Source organism: Symphodus melops (assembly GCF_947650265.1).
Source record: "Symphodus melops genome assembly, chromosome: 1".
In the NCBI taxonomy this organism is placed as follows: Eukaryota; Metazoa; Chordata; class Actinopteri; order Labriformes; family Labridae; genus Symphodus; species Symphodus melops.
Window position 1 is genome coordinate 47839774 of NC_136691.1, and position 22538 is coordinate 47862311.

Below are 22538 nucleotides of genomic sequence, written 5' to 3' on the forward strand. Positions count from 1 at the left end.
TGCTAGCAGCACGTTTTTGAGCATTACTTTTAGTTTCCACCTAGAATAACAGCGCCGTGGTAATCCGCTGACTCACTGACTCGCCGGCCTAATCCCGCTGGCCTCGTGTCTTTTCTTCAGATGTGTGTAGACTAAATATGTTGAGGTTATATGTGCACCTAGTGTGTGTGTGTGTGTGTGTGTGTGTGTGTGTGTGTGTGTGTGTGTGTGTGTGTGTGTGTGTGTGTGTGTGTGTGTGTGTGTGTGTGTGTGTGTGTGTGTGTGTGTGTGTGTGTGTGTGTGTGTGTGTGTGTGTGTGTGTGTGTGTGTGTGTGTGTGTGTGTGTGTGTGTGTGTGTGTGTGTGTGTGTGTGTGTGTGTGTGTGTGTGTGTGCCCACGAGTCAAATTGGTGGCAGAGAAAAGGACCCCATGTCCTCCCACTACGTGCGCACAGCAGCAGGTCTAATCAAAGCACTCCATAATACTGTTAGCTGGGTCATGTGCTGGAAGCTAGGATTAAGAGCAGAAGGGCACAGGCCACTAGATCCAGCTTAGGAGGGAGCGTTCTCCCTCTCTTTCTCTTTGTCTCTCTCTGTCTCTCTCTTTGTCTTTTTCTCCCCCCTCTCCTTTTCCCTTTTTATACTCATCTTTAAACCTCACGACCATCCAAAGTTACACATGTCAGTCACTCTGTTGTTACACACGACAAGATGACACAACATTGTAATGGATCAAAATGTTCATACTACCCCTTACTTCACTCAGTTGACCCTTTAGCGTGTTCATTTCTACTTTCATGAAATCTAAACGGTTCACACTGTGACCTAGTGATGCAATGTCCACACCACTGCAGATACTTAAAACTCTCTTTAACCTTTTACCACCTGCTCCTCCTCCTGCTGGACACTAGTGGTGTGTAGAACTTTCCTCTGACAGACTGCATGACATAATCATCATGATCTATAGAGTTGCAATGGACTTTTAACCAGACTCATAGCCCCCACATGAGAGCTGTTTTAATATTGTAAGGCAGTAAAACATGAAGGCATACAACGGGAGGGGAATCTTTTAATAGTTTTTATAAGCTCTCTAATTAGGAGAACACTTTCATCAAGATTTAATTGGTTTGTTGGTTTGGCAGTGAAGAAGGCTGAAATGGAGACGGCAACATGCATTTTTATCCTCATTAGTGTGGATGGAGCCCAAACCATTATTCATAATGTTGTTACTTCTCCTTTTTTAAAGTCCCTCTCTTGCATTTTTTAGCACTTGCTAATGTCGACACCCAGTTTGCCCCAGTAACACATTTTAATACCTCAGAGCATGCCAACAGTAGATTACCAGTCGGGAAGGAGGTGGGCAGGTTAGAGGTCCTGGCGATGTTTTATGAGCACAAAGCCAGACCAACTCTTTCTCCACTTACTTATCCACAATAAGGAAAAGATGGGGAGGGCTAAGTAGAGGTCGAACAAGGAGTTCACAGTCGGGGTGAGAGGGGGGACAAGCTTTGCTATTGGGTACCTATGCTGATGCCTGAAGAGAACTGGAACTGTCCGGCTAAGGCTGAGCGTGGCAGGGGGTTGGTAGGGTGAGAGAGGAGAGGAAAACAGAGAAAGGGTCAAGAGTAAGATGACTCCCACACTCGGGAGCATCGGGACAGATGGCGGAGAGAGAGAAGAAAGCTGGATCGCAACCTCAGAAAAGCCACAATTGTCGGTGAGTACTGAGCCTAATTGTGTCGGTAGTCGGATGATGTTAAAGCTTGCCAACACGACTAGACCCCTTACTGTTAGTAATAAAGTAGCTGGCTCTATTTTCATCGTTCCATCGCATTTTGATAGGTCAATTAGGATCCATGTTGTGAGCATGGTTTATTCTCAGAGATGACTAATAGTTTCTGCCAGCCTAAAAGCTTTATTTTGGTATTTCATCCATTGTGCGGCTGCTATTTTAGCCTTCATGTTTTTATGCATTGTGCTTTGGGATTGTGTTTGTGTGCTCAGCTGGACTTTTCCATTGAATAACAACAAATCCGTAGTTATTAACTCACTAACAGCAAGTAAAGACTACTTGTTGGGTTTTGTCTTTCAAGCGGTCTTTAAATGTCTTTTATTCAATCATTGCAAAAATCAGTTGTTGTATGTGTATGAATTGTATGAACCCTTTATAATCACCTCGAACAAAAACAGCAGGAGGATAGGGAAGTTTTCTCTCTTGTCTAAAAAAGTTGTATACCCAAGAGTCTCTTAAATCACTTTGCCATTTTGGGATTAGGGAGTCAAACTGGTGCACAGGCTCCACTGAAACCAGAGAGAGCTGACCTTAAACAAAGTATTTAAACTTTAGGCCTACTAAACAAGGGGAGCCACAGGGGGGCTCGATTGTTTGCTGTTGCAACACAGCCTGTGTTTTTGTTGTTGAATACTCGGTTACGTATTCAATCTATAGGGAGGATGAGACTGTTTTGACTGTGTCATCTCTTTAAACAAATGAAGACAGCAGCTCACAAACCAAGATGTAATATGACAAACATCTTGTTAGAAATAGTCATTAAACGAGTTCTGAATGTAGTTAGAGACAAAGTTGTGTACTAGAAAAGGTTTTGTGATTTGTAAGCTGGATGTTTTACATTTTAAATAGCTAATATAGGCAGAATGCCACTGTGAATGTATGAATGTTTAGTGAACCTGTAGAGGGAGCTGAACAGAATCTATAGCTGCTTGAAGTGTTTTTAAGTCTCGGTTGGGATTAGTCAGTGCATTTTCAGTACAAGTATGAAAATGTATATTGTCTGTAGCAGAGTTAGCTATGAGCTAGTTTACATGTGGAGCCGATGAGGGAGAAAGAATTCAGCTCACTAAATGACAATAAAGCATAATGCACATCTGTGCTCACACCCAAACAACAGAACCGTTGGTTAGTTAGATGCTTCCTACAAGACTTAAGTCTGTGGAAATGGAATAAAGAACTTAAAGATTGTTCTAGAAGTTCATGCTTAATTTTTTAGCGATTGTTTTGATGTGGTATATATACCAGAACAAACATACATACGACATATGCGTAGGGAAATACCTTGCTGATGACAGTCAACTGAATTTATCCATTTCAAACCGGATGTCACTGATGAATTTACTACTTTGCACAATCGTGTGACCACTTCGGATAGTATTTCGACCAGTGTTATCACATGGATTGGACCCCCTTTTTTCTTCTTTAAAGCCAGTTTGAAATTTTTCTTTCAAATTGACATATCAACTGACCCATTCATGTTAATTTCACTTCAGAAATATGAGCCAAATGAAATGTGTTGTCTTACAAGCTGAGTTCGAGATGTGTATCCATGCTTTCATATTTCCACATATTGACTACTTTAATTCCCTTTTCACTCAGTAAGTCTTAACCGTCTACAAATGATCCAAAACACTGCTGCGAGTCTGCTGACTAGGTCCAACAGGGCCGCTCATTACTCCCTTTTCATTTCCCCTTCATTGGCTCCTGATCAGCTTCACACTGCTTAAATGTGTCTTCAGACATTTGTTACTATTGCCGTTGGGCTTATCTTTGTCATGAGTGGTGAGCAAGTGCAAATGAATTCATCGACCCTTAAAATCGTGAACAATGTACATGCATGTTGTTCCTCATCAGTTTGAAGTCTACATTTAAGCAGCCCCCAACATTTCTTTTAGAACGTATTATTTAACTGCATCATGTGTCAAAAAAAAAAGAGATGTGTATTTCCTGAGAGAGAATTGTATTTCTTAAAGATTGTGCCCTGAGATGTTTCACCACTAAGTTGACTGTGACTGAACTGATGGCAGGAGACAGTAGGAGGAAGATCTCTATCTGAAAAATCAGCCCAAAAAAGTGTCCCAGAAACTGTTGATTTAGCTGCAGGCCCACATTATTCTCTGACAGATTGCCTGTGTGCTTGTAATGGCTGTCAGTAGCAGTCTGAAGGATAACCAGAGTTACTCTCTTCTGCTGCAATGCAGACCATTTGCTGTGGAAGGAAAATAGTGCGAGCGCAAGGATTTATGGAAATGTGTGTGAGGAGCTTTTTTGGAGATGGTGTTGAGAGCAACATTCACTTCGCAGTCATGCGCGCAGTTGTTGTCATTCTTAAGCGACCCCCCTCCTGCCCGTGGAGGCTGACTGATCTCAACACTGCACACAGTGTACAGTATGCGTGTATGTGTGTGTTTTTGGTTTTGGAGACAGCGCCTCCCCGCTGTGAAGCAAAGAGTCAGAGGCAGCAGGTGCAGCTGACGCAGACAGGCTGTTTAGCAGGGCAGGGACCAGTTGGGGGACAGAGAAGGAGCGAATGAGTGAGAGACGATAGAGAGGAAAGAACAGGAACTCAAACAGAAGATCGGACCAGAGACCTGTACTGGACGAATGAATTTATCACTCTCAATCTTGTGCGGGAACAGTATATAAGAACGAACGGAGAAGCACCTCTACAGTGTACGTGAGTAAGGAGTCTTTTTGAGTTCGTCTTTTTAAAAGTAAAAACATGGTGTGTGTGTGTGTGTGTGTGTGTGTGTGGAGGTCAAGCAAGAAAGGCAGGATTGTGTAAAGCAGGTTGTATGTGATTCAAACAAATCTCATACATTTTCCAAAGTTTCCAAAACATTAAGGATGAAAAAAAAAACAGAGTACCATAGTCATAGTTTAAAAAAAAAAAAAGCCCAGGAAGCTTATGTCTCAAGGAGCAGTAGCAAAGGCTTTCTTTAGGTTAAACTCTGTCTTGTTCTGCTTCTTGTAACATTATCAGTGAGTGTCAAGTAACTGCTGACGAGGACATGGTCAGCAATAAGCCTGCAGTGACTCCTGTCTGTGCGCTTCATTGTGATGACGAAAGCCTCCATCTCTGCCCTGCTGAGACCGAGTCACATAAAGACACACTGTTCAGCACGTCTTCGAAAAAGGAACAATTGTGGCACAGAAAGTGACTGGTGTGTGATAGCCTAATAACAGTGCTGAGAGAGTGTGATGGGGCCTCTTGTGTTTTCAAGAAGAACTGAACCCAAACTGGAAGAGCATATAGCTAACCATCATGATGGAGGATCGTACAACCCAATGATAGTTTAATTAATCTGTTGTTTTCAATCAAAACCATAAAAAAAGATCATCTCATGATTATCTATCTACATGTATTTAGCAGATGACCACGGGAATGCTAACGCTCTGAATGCCCTTCATCTGTCTGCATGCTTTTCTCCCGCTCTAAAACACATCCACGCTCAGGCTCTCATCTCCCCCTCTTTGGTTATCCTCCTGCCCTGTCATTGGCTGTCTCCTCTCCATCTGTCCATCCTCTCTGCACGCACACAACCAGTCAGCGATACAACCCGGCCTCTCCAACATTTGTCATTGGCTGGCGTCTGATGTGAATGCGGATACTTTCCTTTTAAGAGGCAGTCTAGACTCTGTCTCTCTCTCTCTCTCTCTCTCTCTCTCTCTCTCTCTCTCTCTCTCTCTCTCTCTCTCTCTCTCCCCTCCCTCCTGCAACACCACCACAACCTGCTGATTTCTCACTAAGCCTCTCCTGCTACGTCTTCCCCTCCTCCTTTTCACTCCTCCTCCTCTCCGCTTGTCATCAGCTGTTCTTTTCATAATTTCTCCCCATCAATCACATGCTCACCACTGTATTCTACACTGGTTCTTCTCTTTCTGCTTTTTCATCCCGCCATTTCTACATCTGTGTTTCTCCCTATTTCACCTTTTTACATTCATTCCTCTCCTCAACTTTCTCACCTTCCACTGATGTGAGAAGACATGAAGGTGAGTGGAGTTGATTTCCCGGGGCTGTTTGCCTCTGCTTTTTTTTTTTTGGGACAATATGTCTGGGGTTTTTTTTACTTTGAAAAGGCATCTGGTAGCTGTTAGCATCCTGTGTCCTTGGGAAGGACTGCATCTGCGTATATGCTTCAGGTGTAACAACTAGCTGGCACATGTAGGATGCTGCCGTGAGTCATCATCTGACGCTGCATGTATGTTCTCTCAGCGTGAGCCGAGAGAAGCAGCGTTAGTTAAAGGGGGGGGGGGCTAGTTGGATGAGTGCGTGGATAGTGCAGCCGCGTGTCAATGCAGACTGTAGCTCGTGACACAGTGTTTTTGCACCAGCTGTGGCTGTGCTGCAGTGGCATCTCAGGCAGATTAATGAGCCTTGTTCACAGAATGAGCATTGTTAAGAGAGGCAATCAGTACCGTCTCTCGCACACCAATTTCTCCTCTCACTCGGGGAACACATGGCTTCAGAGGTCTGTGCTGTAACAGGTAACAGGCTCTGCTCATGCTGTAATGGAGCTGCACGGCTGGAATTCTCTTACGTTGATTGTCAGAAAAAAAAACCCCATTCATATTCTCTGCATGTATTGAGCTGTTTTTCTCTTTTGAAGTCTCGAGGTTTGTCCTCTAGACATCAGTTCCAGCCAAGACAAAGAGAAAACCTAATTCTGTCTTGTTCCCCCCATGTTGTTGCTGTTCTTTTTCTGTCAGTGTCCTCATTATGTGTACTGTTAGCCACCTGATGCCAGCAGGAAACAATTGTATCTGCTGGAAATAAGCCTGAAAACCTGTTGCCTCACAGTTTGTCACTTACAATTGGTTTTTATCAAGGGGGCTGGTTGCAGCATTTTATTTAAAGCCCTGGGCCGTGGTAAGGAGGCTGCATCTATAAAGGGCTCTTTCAACTGTAGCAGAGAAAAAAAAACACTTCAAAGTTGACCTTGTAAAAACACCCTTCACTGCTGCCATGTCGAGCACTGACCTGCTCTTGGAGAGCAGTTGGGGGTCAGCACTTTACATAAAAGACTGAAGGAGCTCGGGATGTCACCGCCCCAACTTTTATGCAGTCAAAAAAAACAAACGACAAATCCAGAAATTCTTGAACAACTGATCAACAAGTCTCGCTGCTCATTGATGACAATTCTGCAACAACATCGTACCAAAGTTCTGCCTTCATAACATCTTTGAGGTCACACATTCTGCAGCCTAGTGTCATCGGTGTCCCAGCGTGAGGTTTCACATGGGGTTAAGGCATTGTGAAAGTGCAAGAGGCCGGCCATGAAAACGCTCAGCGGGAGCATCACACACACACACACACACACACACACACACACACACACACACACACACACACACACACACACACACACACACACACACAGAGCTTTTCAATGCCGTTGGGAGTAATGGGATATGGGGCTTGAAAACAAAACTGTAACATTTGCTTAAATTGTTGTAATTTTTGTTTCCAATTAGTTACCAATGTTCCATCTACACAGTTCCCAGATGAGGGAGTTTACAAGATCTTTTACTACAAGAAATTTCTTTAAATAAATAAAGACACAAGACAAAAAAACTCAGGCAGTATAAGAGACCGATTTAAAGTCGTGTTGCATCCCGGTGGTCTCGGAATCAGCACCTTGGACAGCAGCTGTGACACAATGTGCAGAATGTCACCAATGACTCACCTGATCTGGAGAGGGGGCAGAGCACGTCTGACCGCAGCAGGCTGATCTTTTCAAAGTCTCCAGGCTCGCTCAACAACAACCGTTTGGGGTCTTTTTGGGATCCCGGCAACTCAGAAGCCATTAAAAAGAGAGTCTCTTCTCTCATTTCTGCAGGTTTTTCAAATTGAATTCAGCTGTTCAGAATTGAATCTCTCGTGTATGATTATCCGTCTGAATGATCCGAAAAACAGCAACATTATCATGTAGTGCATTCTTACCCTGCTAGCATAAAGCAATTATGATCATCACTGTTGAATCTTCATTATGGCACCGCTGCTTGTTCACTCCATTGGCAACCCAGGCTGGGCAGTTGTTATATATAGTATACTATATTTTCAATGTAATACTTTTTAGAGGTTAATTAGCTAAACATGTATTTCTTTCATGTAGGGTATTACTGGTATGGAGAAATGAAGAGAGGAAAAAAAAGAAAACGTTTATTAATGCTGCGTAATGTATTCATCTCTTCTTTTAAAAGTATTTTACTTCTCTAAGTTTGTGAAGGTTTTTATTGAGTCCTTTGCCTTTTCAAAGATTCAAGGTTCCAGTGACTCATTCCATTCAGTTGTAGCAGCGAGGACTCATGCTGTAGCCTGAGACGTCTATCCATTGGCAAGAACAGCACATGAATGTGAAGCTAGCCTTTTGGAACAGGCTGTATTCTCTGAACTGTTGCTGTATGTACTGGTGAATGAAGGAAGCCGAGTCCTGGCAGAGCTGCTGTCTTGCTCTTCAAGGACACGTGGTCATACATCTTTTCATCGATAAGAGTGTTTGTGTACACCCAGGCTGTGTTTTTCTGTGTTCAGACTGTGGCGAAGACGTGTGGATGATCTCACTGTGGATGTCTGGAGCAGCACACAGCTTTTGAAGGATTTCTGATTTTAAGGTTACAATGTACCAGCCTCCCGCTGACGCTGATGAAGCTTGACAGTGTAAAGGTATGGTGGTGTGGTTACTGTCCGTATGTTGGCGGTGAATGCTCTTATCATAGCCATTGCTTTCTTCTTGGAATGGTGAATCTGCCCTGTGTGTTATCTTTGCCATCTTAATGTGCTAAGCTACCCCTGGAACCACATTAAAAACTCTATTAATTTCTTCAGGACGGAGAAAACTCCCAGATTATTAAACTTCAGGGTCGCCTACATATGACGGTCTAATTGGTCTCTTGACCCTCAGGCAGACATTCTGTGTTTTGCAGACTTTATCCTGCAGCCTACACTCAGGATATTAATGGTAAGGTTTTTTTTTGTTTTTTTTTGTTCACATTCTCCTTAGATTAGTTGAGGTTTTGTTATTCTTGCAGCACTGGGTACAGGGCAGTCTGTAAGAGGACTGCACGTGTTACCACCTGATCACACTACTGTAAAAGTTTTGCCACTGGAGAAAATAGTTTTTATGTGCACAACTGAAAGTGGTGGTATGTGATCTGGCATTCATCTGTTGCTGTGTGACGGGGTCCTCAGAGTGGGCCAAGCGTAAGCTGCAGCTGTCACGTTCAGTTTCCATGTTTAGAAGAGTTTAGACCTGACTGAAAAAGAGGTCTGTTAGTTGTGAACAAACCTCCACACTCTGTCACGTTTGTACACGTGCACACAGATTTTAGAGATGGATTCCCTGCTTTTAACGGCGACTTGTTTGACCGATGCACGGACTGATTCCCGTGTTTGTGATTTTGCAGGGCAGGTGTGTCTGGCTCTACCTGGTGGATTGCAGTGTTTGACCGTGTGGTCGTCTTGTGGCAGAGGTGTTCCACATGTTAAACATTCACGCAGCCTCTCGTGTGAGTCTGCTTCTGTCAACACATCCACTGCAAAACCTACCATTTTATTCAACACTTCTCAAACATGCTTGTTTTCAAATAAAAATTTGAATAATGATTCAAATGGGGATGCATTTTGTGTTAAAATGGTCTAAAGCCTGTTCGTGCCTGATAAACAAATCTGTCTGTAAGGGCCAGACATGGACGTCAGGAACTCATTAGGTTTCTTTCAGAGATGAAATCATACCTATAACTCTTATCAGTATACTTGTCATGAATTATTTACTGAGTTCACCTTTTAGCCTTTCCTGGTTGACATGGGCTGAACTACTCAATAACCTCCGTCTCTGTCAACTCTGCCTTCTTAATCTTAAAGATCCCATATTATGCTCTTGAGTGTGTTTTTCAGGTGTCTTGTGCACGTTTAGTCTCCTACCTCGCTCTGATCCTTCGCTCGTATCTCTCACCTGAGAAAGTTTGTTGAAAAGAGAATTTGCCTTCAGGGATCTTCTCATTTGAAGATTTGGCTTCCTCTAATCTCTTGTTCTCATAAATATATATATTTCCAACTGTTTCATTTCCAAAATGAAACTGATAATTTTTTTTATTAGATTTCTCTTTTTTAACACTACAATAACTTCTTATCCCTTAGGGCACTATCCACTGATTCAGAGAGGTCTTGAGAGTGACCTGATCAAGATATCAAGTTAATATCATTCCTTTTTAAAGTGTCATGAGGTTCAACAAAGGACAAAGGGTAGCTGTATGTGACCTGAACAGTTCCAGATGGAGCTGTTGGTTGCGAGGAGAGAGCCAGAACTTGCCACAGGCTGTGTAGAAAGGATATGCCTGCCCCCACGCGATGAGGAGCCCGCGGTCCGTTCATGCCCAGGGAATGTGCTTGTCTGGCCTCAAAGCCGTTTACGTTTAATGCTCCCCATTAACAATTGGCTTTAACCATCGAATGAAAAGTGCTGCCATTAACCCGTATGACATGACTTTGGGTATGTAGCGGAGAAGAAAGGGAAAAGGGGGGGAAGGACCCTGATTAAGTCATTTGTGGTGTGGAGGTTTCCCAGGGACCACCAGAGGTTTCAAGGCTGGTGGCCTCAACATCATCATCATCATCATCATTGTTGTTGTGATGTAAATACGGCATGAGAAGCTGTTTGCCGTTTGTTCGATCAGCATACTAAAGAAATCTGTAAAAAAAAACTAACATTTGTTTTTTTTGTGATTGAACATGTTCTCTATTACGTTTTAAAATAACCGTTTAGTTTATTTCATGAAAAATGACAGAACATGTTGACTTACATAAAGTGTTATAAAGTAATTCAGTAATAAATATAAAACTGAGACAAACCAAGAAGTCTCCTCTTTGCAGAAGCTGCGATAAAGGGATGTTTTTTTTTGTTTTTTTTTTACTTCATAAAATCATGCTTTTCCCTTATGGTGCGGGTTTCTCCTTCATTATTTAAAGTCACAGCAGTTTGCATTGGTGTGCTCAAGCTGCAGGCTTTTTAATTTCCATAGAGATGTTCCCTTGAGATCTCTACAAATCTTCATTGATGTGATTACCTCTTGAAACTCGTCTGTCTGACATTTAACTGTCGTCCTTTCCTTCCTATTTGATTATATCCTTGAACATGTGTGGAAGTCTCTGTCAGATGTTTGCTGTTACATACATTCTTATTGTCCCAGATTCTTTTTCTGTAAAATACAAGACGCAAGAAAAGTCTCATCTGTGCGCTTCACCTGAGTTCACAAAACATTCAGTTTTGTGAACTAACTCCCCTCCGCTCTCCCCCACAGCAACATCCCTGCTGATGTTCTTACTGCATTGCAGTCTTAACATAAATCCTTTTCACCGTTTCATTTTTCACATTTTGTACTGCAGCGAAGCCATTGATGGTGTTTAAACTCATTCCCCAGCGCTCGTTGGAAAACTTGTGTGCACCTTTGACTGTCACCCTGTGAGCAGCACGTCAGCGGCAGTCATGCTGAGACTGGAAGAGCAAAGATTAGAAGGGGTAATGTAATTTGTCACACAAACAACATCCACCACCAGGCTGTCAGTGAAAGTGCCTCTCCGTTGACAGCGCAGGCTCAATCAGGTGGAGTGGAGAAATGTCAAGAAGTGCTGCAGTATCATGCTGTAAAATGTTTGATATCCTCGACGATTCTGCTTATTTGCAGTTCTGTCTGTCAGATACGGGTGTGATAGTGTTCTGAGATAATCTGCTGATCTGATGCAGTACATTTTTATGACTAAGGGAAAGGAAGGAAAACAAAAGCAGGTTTGGCAGAGAAGTCTGCTGCCCTGCTGCGTGAGGATAAGGTGTTAATAGTCCACTTTAACGGTAGAAGCATTGCTCACGTCTCACTCTGGACACTGTGGGCTTTTTATAGCCTCTCTGCTGACAGCAAGCCCTTCTGATCAGACTGATTTGATTTCTTTGAAGTGCAGACTGTGATTTCCTGCAGCGGCTATCTGAAATGTCCTCAGATTTCCCCGCTGGAGTGCACTGGAGTGTCTTCCGTTTCATCCAAGCCAGTCCTGTGTGGGCATCATCCCAAAATGATTGTCTTTTTTTTTTCATGTTTTAATTCTTCTGCTTGCATAAGCTCTCCTCCTCTTTCTCTTGGTCCCTCCCCTCCTTTGTTTTTAGGTTTTCCGAGGCAGTCACATGGAGGTGTTGCCAGATGCTAGCTGCTGTTGAAAAAGAGTAATCATGGCTTATGACACTAATCTGTCTCTGTGTCTCTTCTGTCTTCTTTCTCCTGCAGGTGAAGGATCGTGCAGACAGGCTGCCTCACACTAAGCTATGGAATGCTCCCTGCACCCACCATCACTAGTCTCCAATCTTTGGACTGAACTCCAAACGCTTAGTTAGCGGCTGTGCTTCTCCCCTCGAACTCTTTACAACCAGGGGAAGAAGAAAAGGAGCGGACTTGACAAGTCCTCGCTTTAAACGCACAGAGCACTTCATTTATTTTTAGATTATTTAAGATAGATTGTTTTTTTTCCCTGCTTGGATTTTTTTCGTGAAATCACATCAAGATGGATCTGGAACCGTTTCTATGGATGGTGATTCTTGGCTTCGTCATTGCCTTCATACTGGCCTTCTCGGTGGGAGCCAATGACGTGGCCAACTCTTTTGGCACAGCGGTGGGGTCCGGAGTGGTCACACTGAAGCAGGCCTGCATCCTGGCATCCATCTTTGAGACACTGGGCTCCATGCTGCTCGGGGCCAAAGTGGGAGAGACCATTCGAAAGGGCATCATCGATGTCAGCCTGTACAACGAAACGGTGCCCGTCCTCATGGCAGGAGAGGTCAGCGCCATGGTCGGTAAGTTTGACAGAAATGTACATCCACTTTCAAGCTGAAGAGAACGATGAACGGACTTGATGAACCTGTCACTATTTTCAAGCTCTCAAATATTCGTCATCATTTTTCACTGTTTAAAAAAGGTGGAGATTTACTGCTTCTCATCTTTATATCTAACAGTAAACTGAACAACTTTAGGTTATGTAGCCAGTTAAACAAGGCATTAAGACTGAGTCCTCAGAAATGGAAATACACAATGGTTCCATTGATGAATATTAGGACCGCATGAAACAAAGCGTAACAAGTCTCCAAGGGGATTTCTCGTATCTTCAGTCAGTACAAGAATTCAGGAAATCTTCACATTTCAGAACCAGTTAAGTATTTTAAGGCAAGGCAAGTTGTGCTTCACGCAATTCAGTATGGCTTCACACCAGACATCAAATGCATCATGACAGAGAAAAGAAAAGATGCATCAAAAGAGAACATTTAAAAATCACTAAAATTATTAAACCTTAAATATGTTCAAGTAAAATAAGTCAAATAAAATTAAGTGAAGTACAAATATAATTAATGAAAGAATATACAAATAATTTCAGCCCATCAACATCTAATAATGGAAGCGAAATGTGTATTGATATTATAAAGCAGGTTGAAAAGTCAAATGTGTCTTCATGGAAATGATGCACTCTGTAAACACCTCCTGCACAACTTTGTTTATTCCAATATTTGGAAGAAAAAAACCAATCCTTGTAGACTATCTGAAGCAATATAACAGTAACGCACGTTCCTGCGTGAGAACTCTGCTGTGTACTGAACGTAGATGTAAACAAACGACTCTGCAACACTATATGTAGAGTTCATGATGCAGCAATCTTCCTGTATGAGTCCACACCTTTCAGGAAGGAGAAGAGGCATCGCTTATCTTTACCGTTTGTTTGGAGTGTTTTTCCATAAGAAAAAAAAAAGCCTTTTATCATACCTTATCATTTTATCATGGCTCCTGCTGTGTGTATATCTTTATAGCTACTATATAACACAACCCAGGCAGTGTTGTCTAGTGCTTTGTGCAGTTCATATGTTCATTTGAATAACATCTCTATTTCTTTATCTTCAACTCATTTTGCTTATTGGAATGTTTTGATATCGTATCTATTTAAGAAAAAAGACAGAAAGCAACACGATCATATTTAAAAGAGCTTTTCAAATAAAAGTCAAAAGATGAGGTTTGGTGAATATTGTGCACAATCTTGCTGAGTTGCCTCCTTAAGAAAAGCTGCACAAGTATGAATGGTTGAGTACAGCAGCAGCTTTACACATCTACATCACATTACCTCAGTGTATGAACATAAAACAATGAGGCTGTTGCTGAGACAATGCCATTTTTTTAATCACAGACTGCGAGGAAGCAGTGATGAATAAGGCGGTATTATGAACAGGGGATTCCCGTGTGGCTTAAAAACCAGGAGGAAGAAGAGCAGGAAATGCTCTTATTTTGTCTGCGTCTTACTGGAGTTTTCAAAATCTGCACAAAACACTTGATGCAACATATTTTCACTTGTTCTTGTGTTCCTTTCTGCATTTATGACAGATAATTTTTTGCAGGTGGCTTTTACATTCCAATGTTTAAATTATTGCAATAGGAGTTGTTTCTTTAGGAAGTTACTGTATACCTTTGCTCTTATTAAAAACAAATGTTTTGAATTATGTGGTTACTTTAAATGATGTGTCCTGACATTTTCATTTACAGAAAATTAAAATACAGGTTAAAAAAAAAACACAACCTTATAACAGTTATTTTTGAAGATCTTTCAGGATGCAGACGATCACTTAACACTTCCCAGCTCGGCACGTTCCATTGTGGTATTATTAAACTAAAGTCAATGACAGAAATGCATTATCATTCTTCCCACATGAGCAAAAAGAAGCTGCATATAGATTTATTTTTTTTATCGTTGCAGGGCTGATTATTTTGATGGGAAATTGTGGCTAATAATCGTCTGAAATCTTTGTGTGCGTTTTGATCACAGGATCAGCAGTCTGGCAGCTAATCGCCTCCTTCCTCAAACTGCCAGTCTCCGGGACTCACTGCATTGTTGGCGCCACCATTGGCTTCTCCATGGTGGCCATCGGCACGAAGGGCGTCCAGTGGATGCAGCTTGTCAAGATTGGTAAAAGCCTATAGCTGAATGAGCCCTGTGTCTGTGTCTTTACAATGTTCACATATTAAAATCTACATGCTTACATGGTACACGCATTAATACTCTACGGCAGAACTTCAGTCATCTCGCATGTTTTTTTCCTGATACAGGCAGAATGCTTTTCAGTGACCATGAGTCTTTGTTGTAAGCAAGTAAAACTCCCTGCATTGTACACAGAGAGTAATGTACTTCAGAAGAGGCAGAATGAACAGATCGCTCCAACATAAGAGTCTCAATAGAGCTGCAGACTATGCCGTTAACCAGTAGAATGAAGTCCGACTTTATATCAGCTTGGAAACGGCTGTGACATTTATTACTCCCAGGTTAATTTAAAATTCTTTACATGCTCTTCGAGGATTGAAAACTTTTCGTTATAATGTAGAAAATTAAGTGAGGTCAATAAGGAACAGAAGATGAGTCGGGTTGAAAAGATGCAGTCGAATGATACCATATTAATGAGTGATTTTCTTTTTAAAGCAAGTGTACACGTTTTTTTTTGTTTTTTTTTCTAATGACATTTTCTCCTCCTTCTTTAGTGGCATCCTGGTTCATCTCCCCCTTGCTCTCTGGAATTATGTCTGGACTCCTTTTCATGCTCATCAGACATTTCATCCTCAAGAAGGTGGGCTCACAGTAACTCTTCCCCTGAAACACACAAACCATGATTTGCATATTTAACCCTATGCACATTAAGTCTGAAAAAACAGACCATGAGAGACATGATGTTTTATTGCTTCACATGTGAGGACTGTTGACAGTTTATCATTTTATGATGCAGTTTAAGTTTTTTTTGTCACATTGACATCGTCAGCATGCAGAGGGACATGTTGTTCCACGTGTTTAAATACTAAAATGTTTTCACAGAGGCACGCGAGTGCACACCAAACCTGTCCAAAGAACTTTAGCACAGATAAAAATCCATTTGATTTGGCAACATTCACAGATCTGATGTTATGTAAGAAGCAATCTCTGGCCGGCCAGGAGAAGAAAAGTGTTATAGATCATTGTAAGGTCACGACTGCAGGATTATGTGTGAATGAGTCATAGGACGATTTGTCGGCTGGACGAGAGTCACTGTGTAGCTGCGTTAAAAAGAGGATGAGTTTATCTCGGTCTCCACATGTATCTTCATCACTTTAGTCTGAATATTTGATTTTAGTCTATGCTTTGCAGAAATGTGCTATTTCAAAAGTCAAGACGGAGGATTAGTTTGAAGATGTGAAAGTTGAACTTCTGTACATCCCCAGTCTCCCCATGAGCCACACACGTTGTGCAACAGTGAATAGTTTGATATCTAGTTTTACCTTATCATTTGTTTTGACTATTTCCAAACCTTTGAATTGAACTTCTGACCTCAGCAGTAAGCTGCATTTTACAAGATTGATCCACAAGTACTGCACATGTTTCTGATGGGATCAAAAGAGTAAAGTTATTCATCAATGATCACATTTTCTTTTGATACTTACATGTTAGAGATACAAACACTGAGTTTTTGTGTTTTTAGAAAGCTGCATCCTCAAGTGTTGAAAAATGTAGCCAATGTGGAAGCATAAGACCGATTCTAAAAGAACTGCAGTTCCTCGATTGTCCACTTGAGGCTGTCTGACAGTCCCAAACACAGCCAATATTAACATGTCTGGTTTGACTGTGGGAAAGAGGCTGGTACAAAGGCTGGCTGAGTTTATCAGCACACACTGTATGGAGTCTACTCGTTTTTTAACTCAACCGTTCTGTAGCAAAGCAGCATCTGTCTTTGCTCATTTTCACGCTTCAGTGAGACATTTCAGATTTTGTTGAGCTTCTACTTTATTTTATTCACTGAAACTGTTTAAAGTTATTAAAACCTACAAGACTGAACTGTCTAACTATGAAGAATCATATCAAAGGTTGATTCATCTTTACAATATCACATTATTCATCATTAACAAATACTGTTTATAATGCAATAGCAACAGAGACAAATACTAATACATTCAACTAACAAGAACTCCAGTTTTTTTTTCTTTGGTTTGAAAAATTCATTCACAACAATCTGTTCAGTTATTACACGGCAAATTCACATCATATCAACATCGACGAAAAACCAGAGAACAATCTAATAATAGCATAAGAAGTAATCTTCGTGTGTGTTGTCGCTTCACAGGAGGACTCTGTCCCTAACGGCCTGCGAGCGCTGCCCCTCTTCTACGCCTCCACCATCGGGATCAACACTTTCTCCATCTTGTACACTGGAGCCCCATGTGAGTGCTGCCTCTAATAAAGATTCTGTCTTTGTTTATTTCATCTGACACCACCGTACTATCAAATTATCATTTCACTTCTAACTGATGCAGTCTGTGTGGTTAACTTGCTCAAAATTCCTTTTGAAGGTGACGGGGAGTATAAGTAGAAATTACTGCTTTGAAACTAGCTGCAAGGAGTTATTTTCTTATCACTTTGTGTGCTTGTTAATTGCAGTGCTCGGGTTAGAGATGCTGCCGGTGTGGGCCATCTTTCTCATCACTTTAGCTGAGTCGCTGGTCTGCGCCGCTCTGGTGTGGATGCTCGTCTGTCCCTGGATGAGGAGAAAAATAGCAAGTAGGTATCTGTGTATGTGTGTGTTCTCTCGTGTGTGTGTGTGTGTGTGTGTGTGTGTGTGTGTGTGTGTGTGTGTGTGTGTGTGTGTGTGTGTGTGTGTGTGTGTGTGTGTGTGTGTGTGTGTGTGTGTGTGTGTGTGTGTGTGTGTGTGTGTGTGTGTGTGTGTGTGTGTGTGTGTGTGTGTGTGTGTGTGTGTGTGTGTGTGTGTGTGTGTGTGTGTGTGTGTGTCCAGTTTTTCTCACGCTATTTGAAACCAGAGCTCTCTGACCCAGGCCTTCCAACAGAGCCTGAGCTTCTGCATGCTCAGTCTGTGCCCCGACACCAAACAAGGGGTGCCAGGGGATGTGTTGGCCTCTGCCAGAGCCAATGAGGGCACCAAAACAACTCTGTGAACTCTGTGTAGTACTGCACTGCCTGCAGTCTAGAAGGCTTTCAGATCAACATTAGGAATAGTTTCCCTAATGGGAAAATCAACCTGCAGCAAAGCAGAGCAAACAACTCTATAAACACTCGAGTCATACTACTTTATACAACAATGGAGAGATCAGTTGATGGAATATTTGAGTGAGTGCTGGATGGGCAGGAAGTCGTCTATCAACTTGAGCCTAAACCTTCTTGCTGAAGCTCCAGAACTGATGAATAATTTAAACACAAAAAGAAATCATATAAAATGTGATTGAAGTGTTAATGCCCACGCTAAAGCTTCAAATACATCAGTTCCTCAAACTTTTCTTTAGCCTGACACACTGGTGAGGCGGATTTAACCTGCTGCCTTGACATGTGACGACCTCTGAATGCCGCTGAGGATCGGAGGTGATGTTATCGGCTCTAATCTGGATACGACCGCATCCGTCAAAATGAAACGGGTCATGGCCGAGGTTATGTGTTTGTACTCGGGGTTGTTTTGAGGAGTGGCGTGGCATCAGGGCTAACAGCACCAGGATTAGTTTGGATCAGCTGATGGCTGCACTTGTGTTTGTGGAATGTTGCTGCATAGTTTCAATATTTCTGACGGGAAACAGGTTATTTTCTATTGATACAAGTGTACATTCGCAGTAATGTAACTTAATAATAAATATCTTAAAGTCTGATCTACGATCTAGATAAGTTAATTACTTCTGATTTTATCAGGTTGCTCTTGTCTGAAATCATCGAAAGCTGATCTGTGAAGCTGACCTTTTCTTCTCACCTACGTTTAACTTTCTTGTCTCTCTATAATCGTGCAAATACCCCTCAGACAGACATATTTGTTTGTAGTTTTTGTAGAAGGCTTGGACACTTCCTCAGCTAAACTTTTCCTCAATTATTTTCCTCCAGGCCGTCTAAAGAAGGAGCAGGCTCTGTCTAGGATCTCTGATGAGAGCCTTGATAAGATACCTGAAGAGGAGGAAGAGACCCCCGTCTTCAAGGAGCTACCAGGGGCCAAGGGCACAGATGAGGCTGTGTTACCGCTCACCGGGAGCAGCGAACGCAGCACCCGAGAGTCGAGCGGAGAACTCGCCAACCTGGCGAATGGAGGCACTGTCCTTCCAAACGGCAGGGCCTATGGTAAAACTGGAATATTTTTATGAAGATCTGAGATGTGGTGGTGAATGAGAGAAAAAGTCAGAAATTCATTTTCTTACAACTTTGTTGAGATTTCAGGAGTCTCTGAAACAGATTCAGCCTCATTTAAAAAATAAAGAAAGTATATTATTTAGTGTTTTTAATGAAAAAAATTACTTTCTTACTCCACCAGTAGTAGCTTTTAGTTCATCCCAGCTCATCTTATATTTCTCAATTTAGAAATCACTCGTCTTTAAACTACTTTTATTTTAAGACTACTTTTATGTTAAATAGCTCTTGTAACATTTCTTGGAATTTGATGGTGGAAACGATCTATCTGGCTTTGGTCATCATGCATTCACACCTGCTTCTCCATTTTCCCGTGTTCAGGCCGGACACACTCAATGACAAACGGCTGCCTCAAGTCCCCGGTCTCCAATGGCAGCTTCAGCTTTGATGGCCACATGCGCAGCGACGGCCAAGTCTACCACACAGTGCACAAGGACTCTGGTCTTTACAAAGACCTCCTGCACAAGATCCACCTGGGACGCATGGATGACAACGAGCGTTCAGGGTCCAACGCCGGACAGGCGGACAACAATTACCGCCTGCTTCGCCGCAACAACAGCTACACCTGCTACACTGCAGCTATATGCGGAATGCCCGTGCAGCCGCTCATTCGCACAGAGTCGCGCGACGACAGTGAAAAGCTGGTAGGAGAGGGAGGCGGCAGGAGCAACAGCGTGTCCTACACCAAGAAGAGGATACGCTACGATAGCTACTCGTCGTACTGTAACGCCGTGGCAGAGGCAGAGATCGAGGCAGAGGAGGGTGGCGTGGAGATGAAGCTGGCCACAGAGCTGGAGGGAGTAGAGGAAGAAGGGGCTCCAGCCCCGGGGCCTCTGGACGAACTGGTCGAGGAGGACAATGAGGAAAAGGATAAGTCTGAAGTGTTCCTGCTTTTCCACTTCCTGCAGATCCTCACCGCATGCTTTGGCTCCTTCGCCCACGGAGGAAACGATGTCAGGTGCTGCCTCCTGCTGCTCATATGATATACAACATCCCACATAGCCCACACACAACACCATAGGACCTCATCATATGTTATTCCTGATGCTTTTTCTCAATAAATAAGGGAAAAGTTGTGTTTTTGTAACACCAAAAAAAAGGAATCACGTTTACTCTGCTGCTTTGATATGATTTAGTACTTCAGTCAAGTATGAATACTCTAATCTATTTTCTAACCTTTGCAGCAATGCGATCGGGCCCCTGGTGGCGCTGTGGATGATCTACGATCAGGGCGGCGTGATGCAGGACGCTGCCACGCCTGTCTGGCTGCTGTTCTACGGCGGTTTGGGCATCTGTGCCGGTCTGTGGGTATGGGGCCGCCGTGTCATTCAGACGATGGGGAAAGATCTAACTCCTATCACCCCTTCAAGGTGAGAGAGCCAGAGCATGGGAGAGTGTGGGTGTTTGTGTGTACAAGAAAGCCACATGTATTTGAGAGAGAAAAGCCTTCTCCAGCATGCTTGTTTCACTTGCTCTTAAAAGCCTCAGCAGGCTGGCATACAGGTCCGTCCAGTAACAGCTCCTTTGGTAAGTGTTTATGTGCATGCAGCTATAAAAAAAAAAAAGGCACGCGCACATCCTCACATGCACACACATTTCTTTAATAGAGTTGCTAAATGCTATTGAACCAGCAATTGTTAATTTGCTGCCAGTAAAATCCATAAACCCAAAGCCGCAGAATCCCAGCTGGAGTGACTTCTCTCCGTTTACAGGTACAGTGAACGCGTCTGACTCAAACCTACACTCTATAACCGAGCTGCTGCTGTCGGCAGTTTGACAGAGGGCACAATGATCCAGTTAAATATAAAACCAAACATGTTCTCCGTATTTCAAAACTATGTTTGAAACATTCTGCCCACATCTTCATAGACTATTTAGCGGTCATTATAATAAACTCCTGATATTATGCAAAAACAAAATGCCCATGAAGGAGTAATCTCACGGGGAGCTAATTGTTTCAGAAGATGTTTTAAGGGAATAAAGAAGGAATAATACAATCTCCGTTTTTCCTCTGCCCTTTGTCTTATTACATAATGATTATGAATAAATAAACAGTCGACAACACATAAAGCCCTCGGGCTCACTTTGTCCTACAACCTCAGCTGCAGACACAGTGCAGCCTTAACCACTGACTGTTGCTCCTCTGTCCTTGAGATTGATCTTTCTGTCTCCCCTCTCTTTCTTCAGCTGTCCTCTCCTCTTCCCACGCGCTAGCTAGAGACAAAATGTGTATGTGCGTGATTGTGCATACCTCAAGCTTGTTTATGTGTATCCTGTCGGCTTAAAGAAGCCCGGCTCTCTGCCTGTAGGTTGTCATGCAGCGAACGCACTGTATGTGTGCGTGCATGCATGCAAGTTGCGGTCTAATTGTTCCATTTATTTATTTATTTATTTATTTATTTGTGTGTGTGTGTGTGTGTGTGTGTGTGTGTGTGTGTGTGTGTGTGTGTGTGTGTGTGTGTGTGTGTGTGTGTGTGTGTGTGTGTGTGTGTGTGTGTGTGTGTGTGTGTGTGTGTGTGTGTGTGTGTGTGTGTGTGTGTGTGTGTGTGTGTGTGTGTGTGTGTGTGTGTGTGTGTGTGTGTGTGTGTGTGTGTGTGTACTCTGTTGCCTGGCAGGAACATCACACAGGGTTTCAGGAAGTTGTTTGGCATTTTGGATGAAGAGAAGTAGAGCAAGGCAGGGTGAGGGAGGGGCAAAGCCACAGTGGGACACCCTGGCCTCTCCGAAGCAACCGCAGGAAGGGACGCCAGCCTGACTCCTTCTCTTTGCACTTCTCTTTTTTTCCCCTCTGGCCTCATCTTTTCTTCAGATTCCTTTCTACCCACTCCTTTAAATCTCCATCCATGAGGTTAACGGCCTCCTCCTTGCCCTGACTTCTTCCATCTCTTAATCTCTTCCTTCTTTCCTGTCCTCACCACATCTTTTGTCTTGTTTATCAGCTTTTCACATCCAAACTTTTCTGCTCTTGCTTTTTCTTGTACCACAGTGTCTCTCACGCTCTCTTCCATTTCATTATTTCCCCCTCTTTTTATTTGCCCTCTTTCCTGGCCTCTCTTTCTCTCTATGCCTTCATTCTTACTTAATCTCCGTCTTCCATCACCAACTCCGTCTTTTGCCAGGACTCGGAGACAGATTCGCTCTGGTTTTCTTTTCTAAAGGCTCTGTGTCCCACAGTGTCTCCTTCCAAGCATCACTCTTACAAAGAAGCTCGGGAACAGGAGAGAGTGTGTGTGTATGTAGGTGCAGTTGAGGCTGGGCATATATCTCAGCAGGCATGGTGACACTTGAACAGGACCGTTCATCACAGCAGTTAAAACTGTTTTCCTAACTTGAAATATGGATTTTCATCAGTGTGAACACCTCGGTTGTTGACTCACCATCGGGACAGTCTGCTGCAAATCTTGTTGGCATGTTGAAACTTTGCCAGCGAACTTTACCGTCGTTTAGTGATGAGCTGATTCTGTGGAGCCACGTATTTCATAGTTCCTGTTCCGGGCAAAGTCAGTGGTGTTAATAACTGCAGAACTCTACTTCTACAAGAAAACGAGTCAAAAGAGAGGTT

The 22538-nt window shown here is 42.8% G+C and overlaps 1 protein-coding gene across 8 annotated transcripts in view; it reads left to right on the forward strand.

Moving 5' to 3' along the window:
• Nucleotides 1-22538, forward strand: part of slc20a2 (solute carrier family 20 member 2) — a gene marked incomplete at its 3' end in the record, with an annotated part of 41639 nt that overhangs the window by 13107 nt on the left and 5994 nt on the right. For 4 of the 8 annotated variants that reach the window (XM_079342374.1, XM_079342375.1, XM_079342368.1 and 1 more), the window contains exons 2-9: nucleotides 12046-12608; nucleotides 14615-14755; nucleotides 15322-15407; nucleotides 16929-17025; nucleotides 17243-17362; nucleotides 18680-18910; nucleotides 19298-19934; nucleotides 20161-20346. In XM_079342374.1, coding sequence (XP_079198500.1) covers nucleotides 12320-12608; nucleotides 14615-14755; nucleotides 15322-15407; nucleotides 16929-17025; nucleotides 17243-17362; nucleotides 18680-18910; nucleotides 19298-19934; nucleotides 20161-20346 — 1787 coding nt within the window. In that variant the 5' untranslated portion in view covers nucleotides 12046-12319. Of the gene's footprint in view, nucleotides 1-1606; nucleotides 1696-4122; nucleotides 4448-5474; nucleotides 5764-12045; nucleotides 12609-14614; nucleotides 14756-15321; nucleotides 15408-16928; nucleotides 17026-17242; nucleotides 17363-18679; nucleotides 18911-19297; nucleotides 19935-20160; nucleotides 20347-22538 lie in introns of those variants that run through there. The other 4 variants (XM_079342372.1, XM_079342370.1, XM_079342371.1 and 1 more) reach the window with 4 other exon arrangements.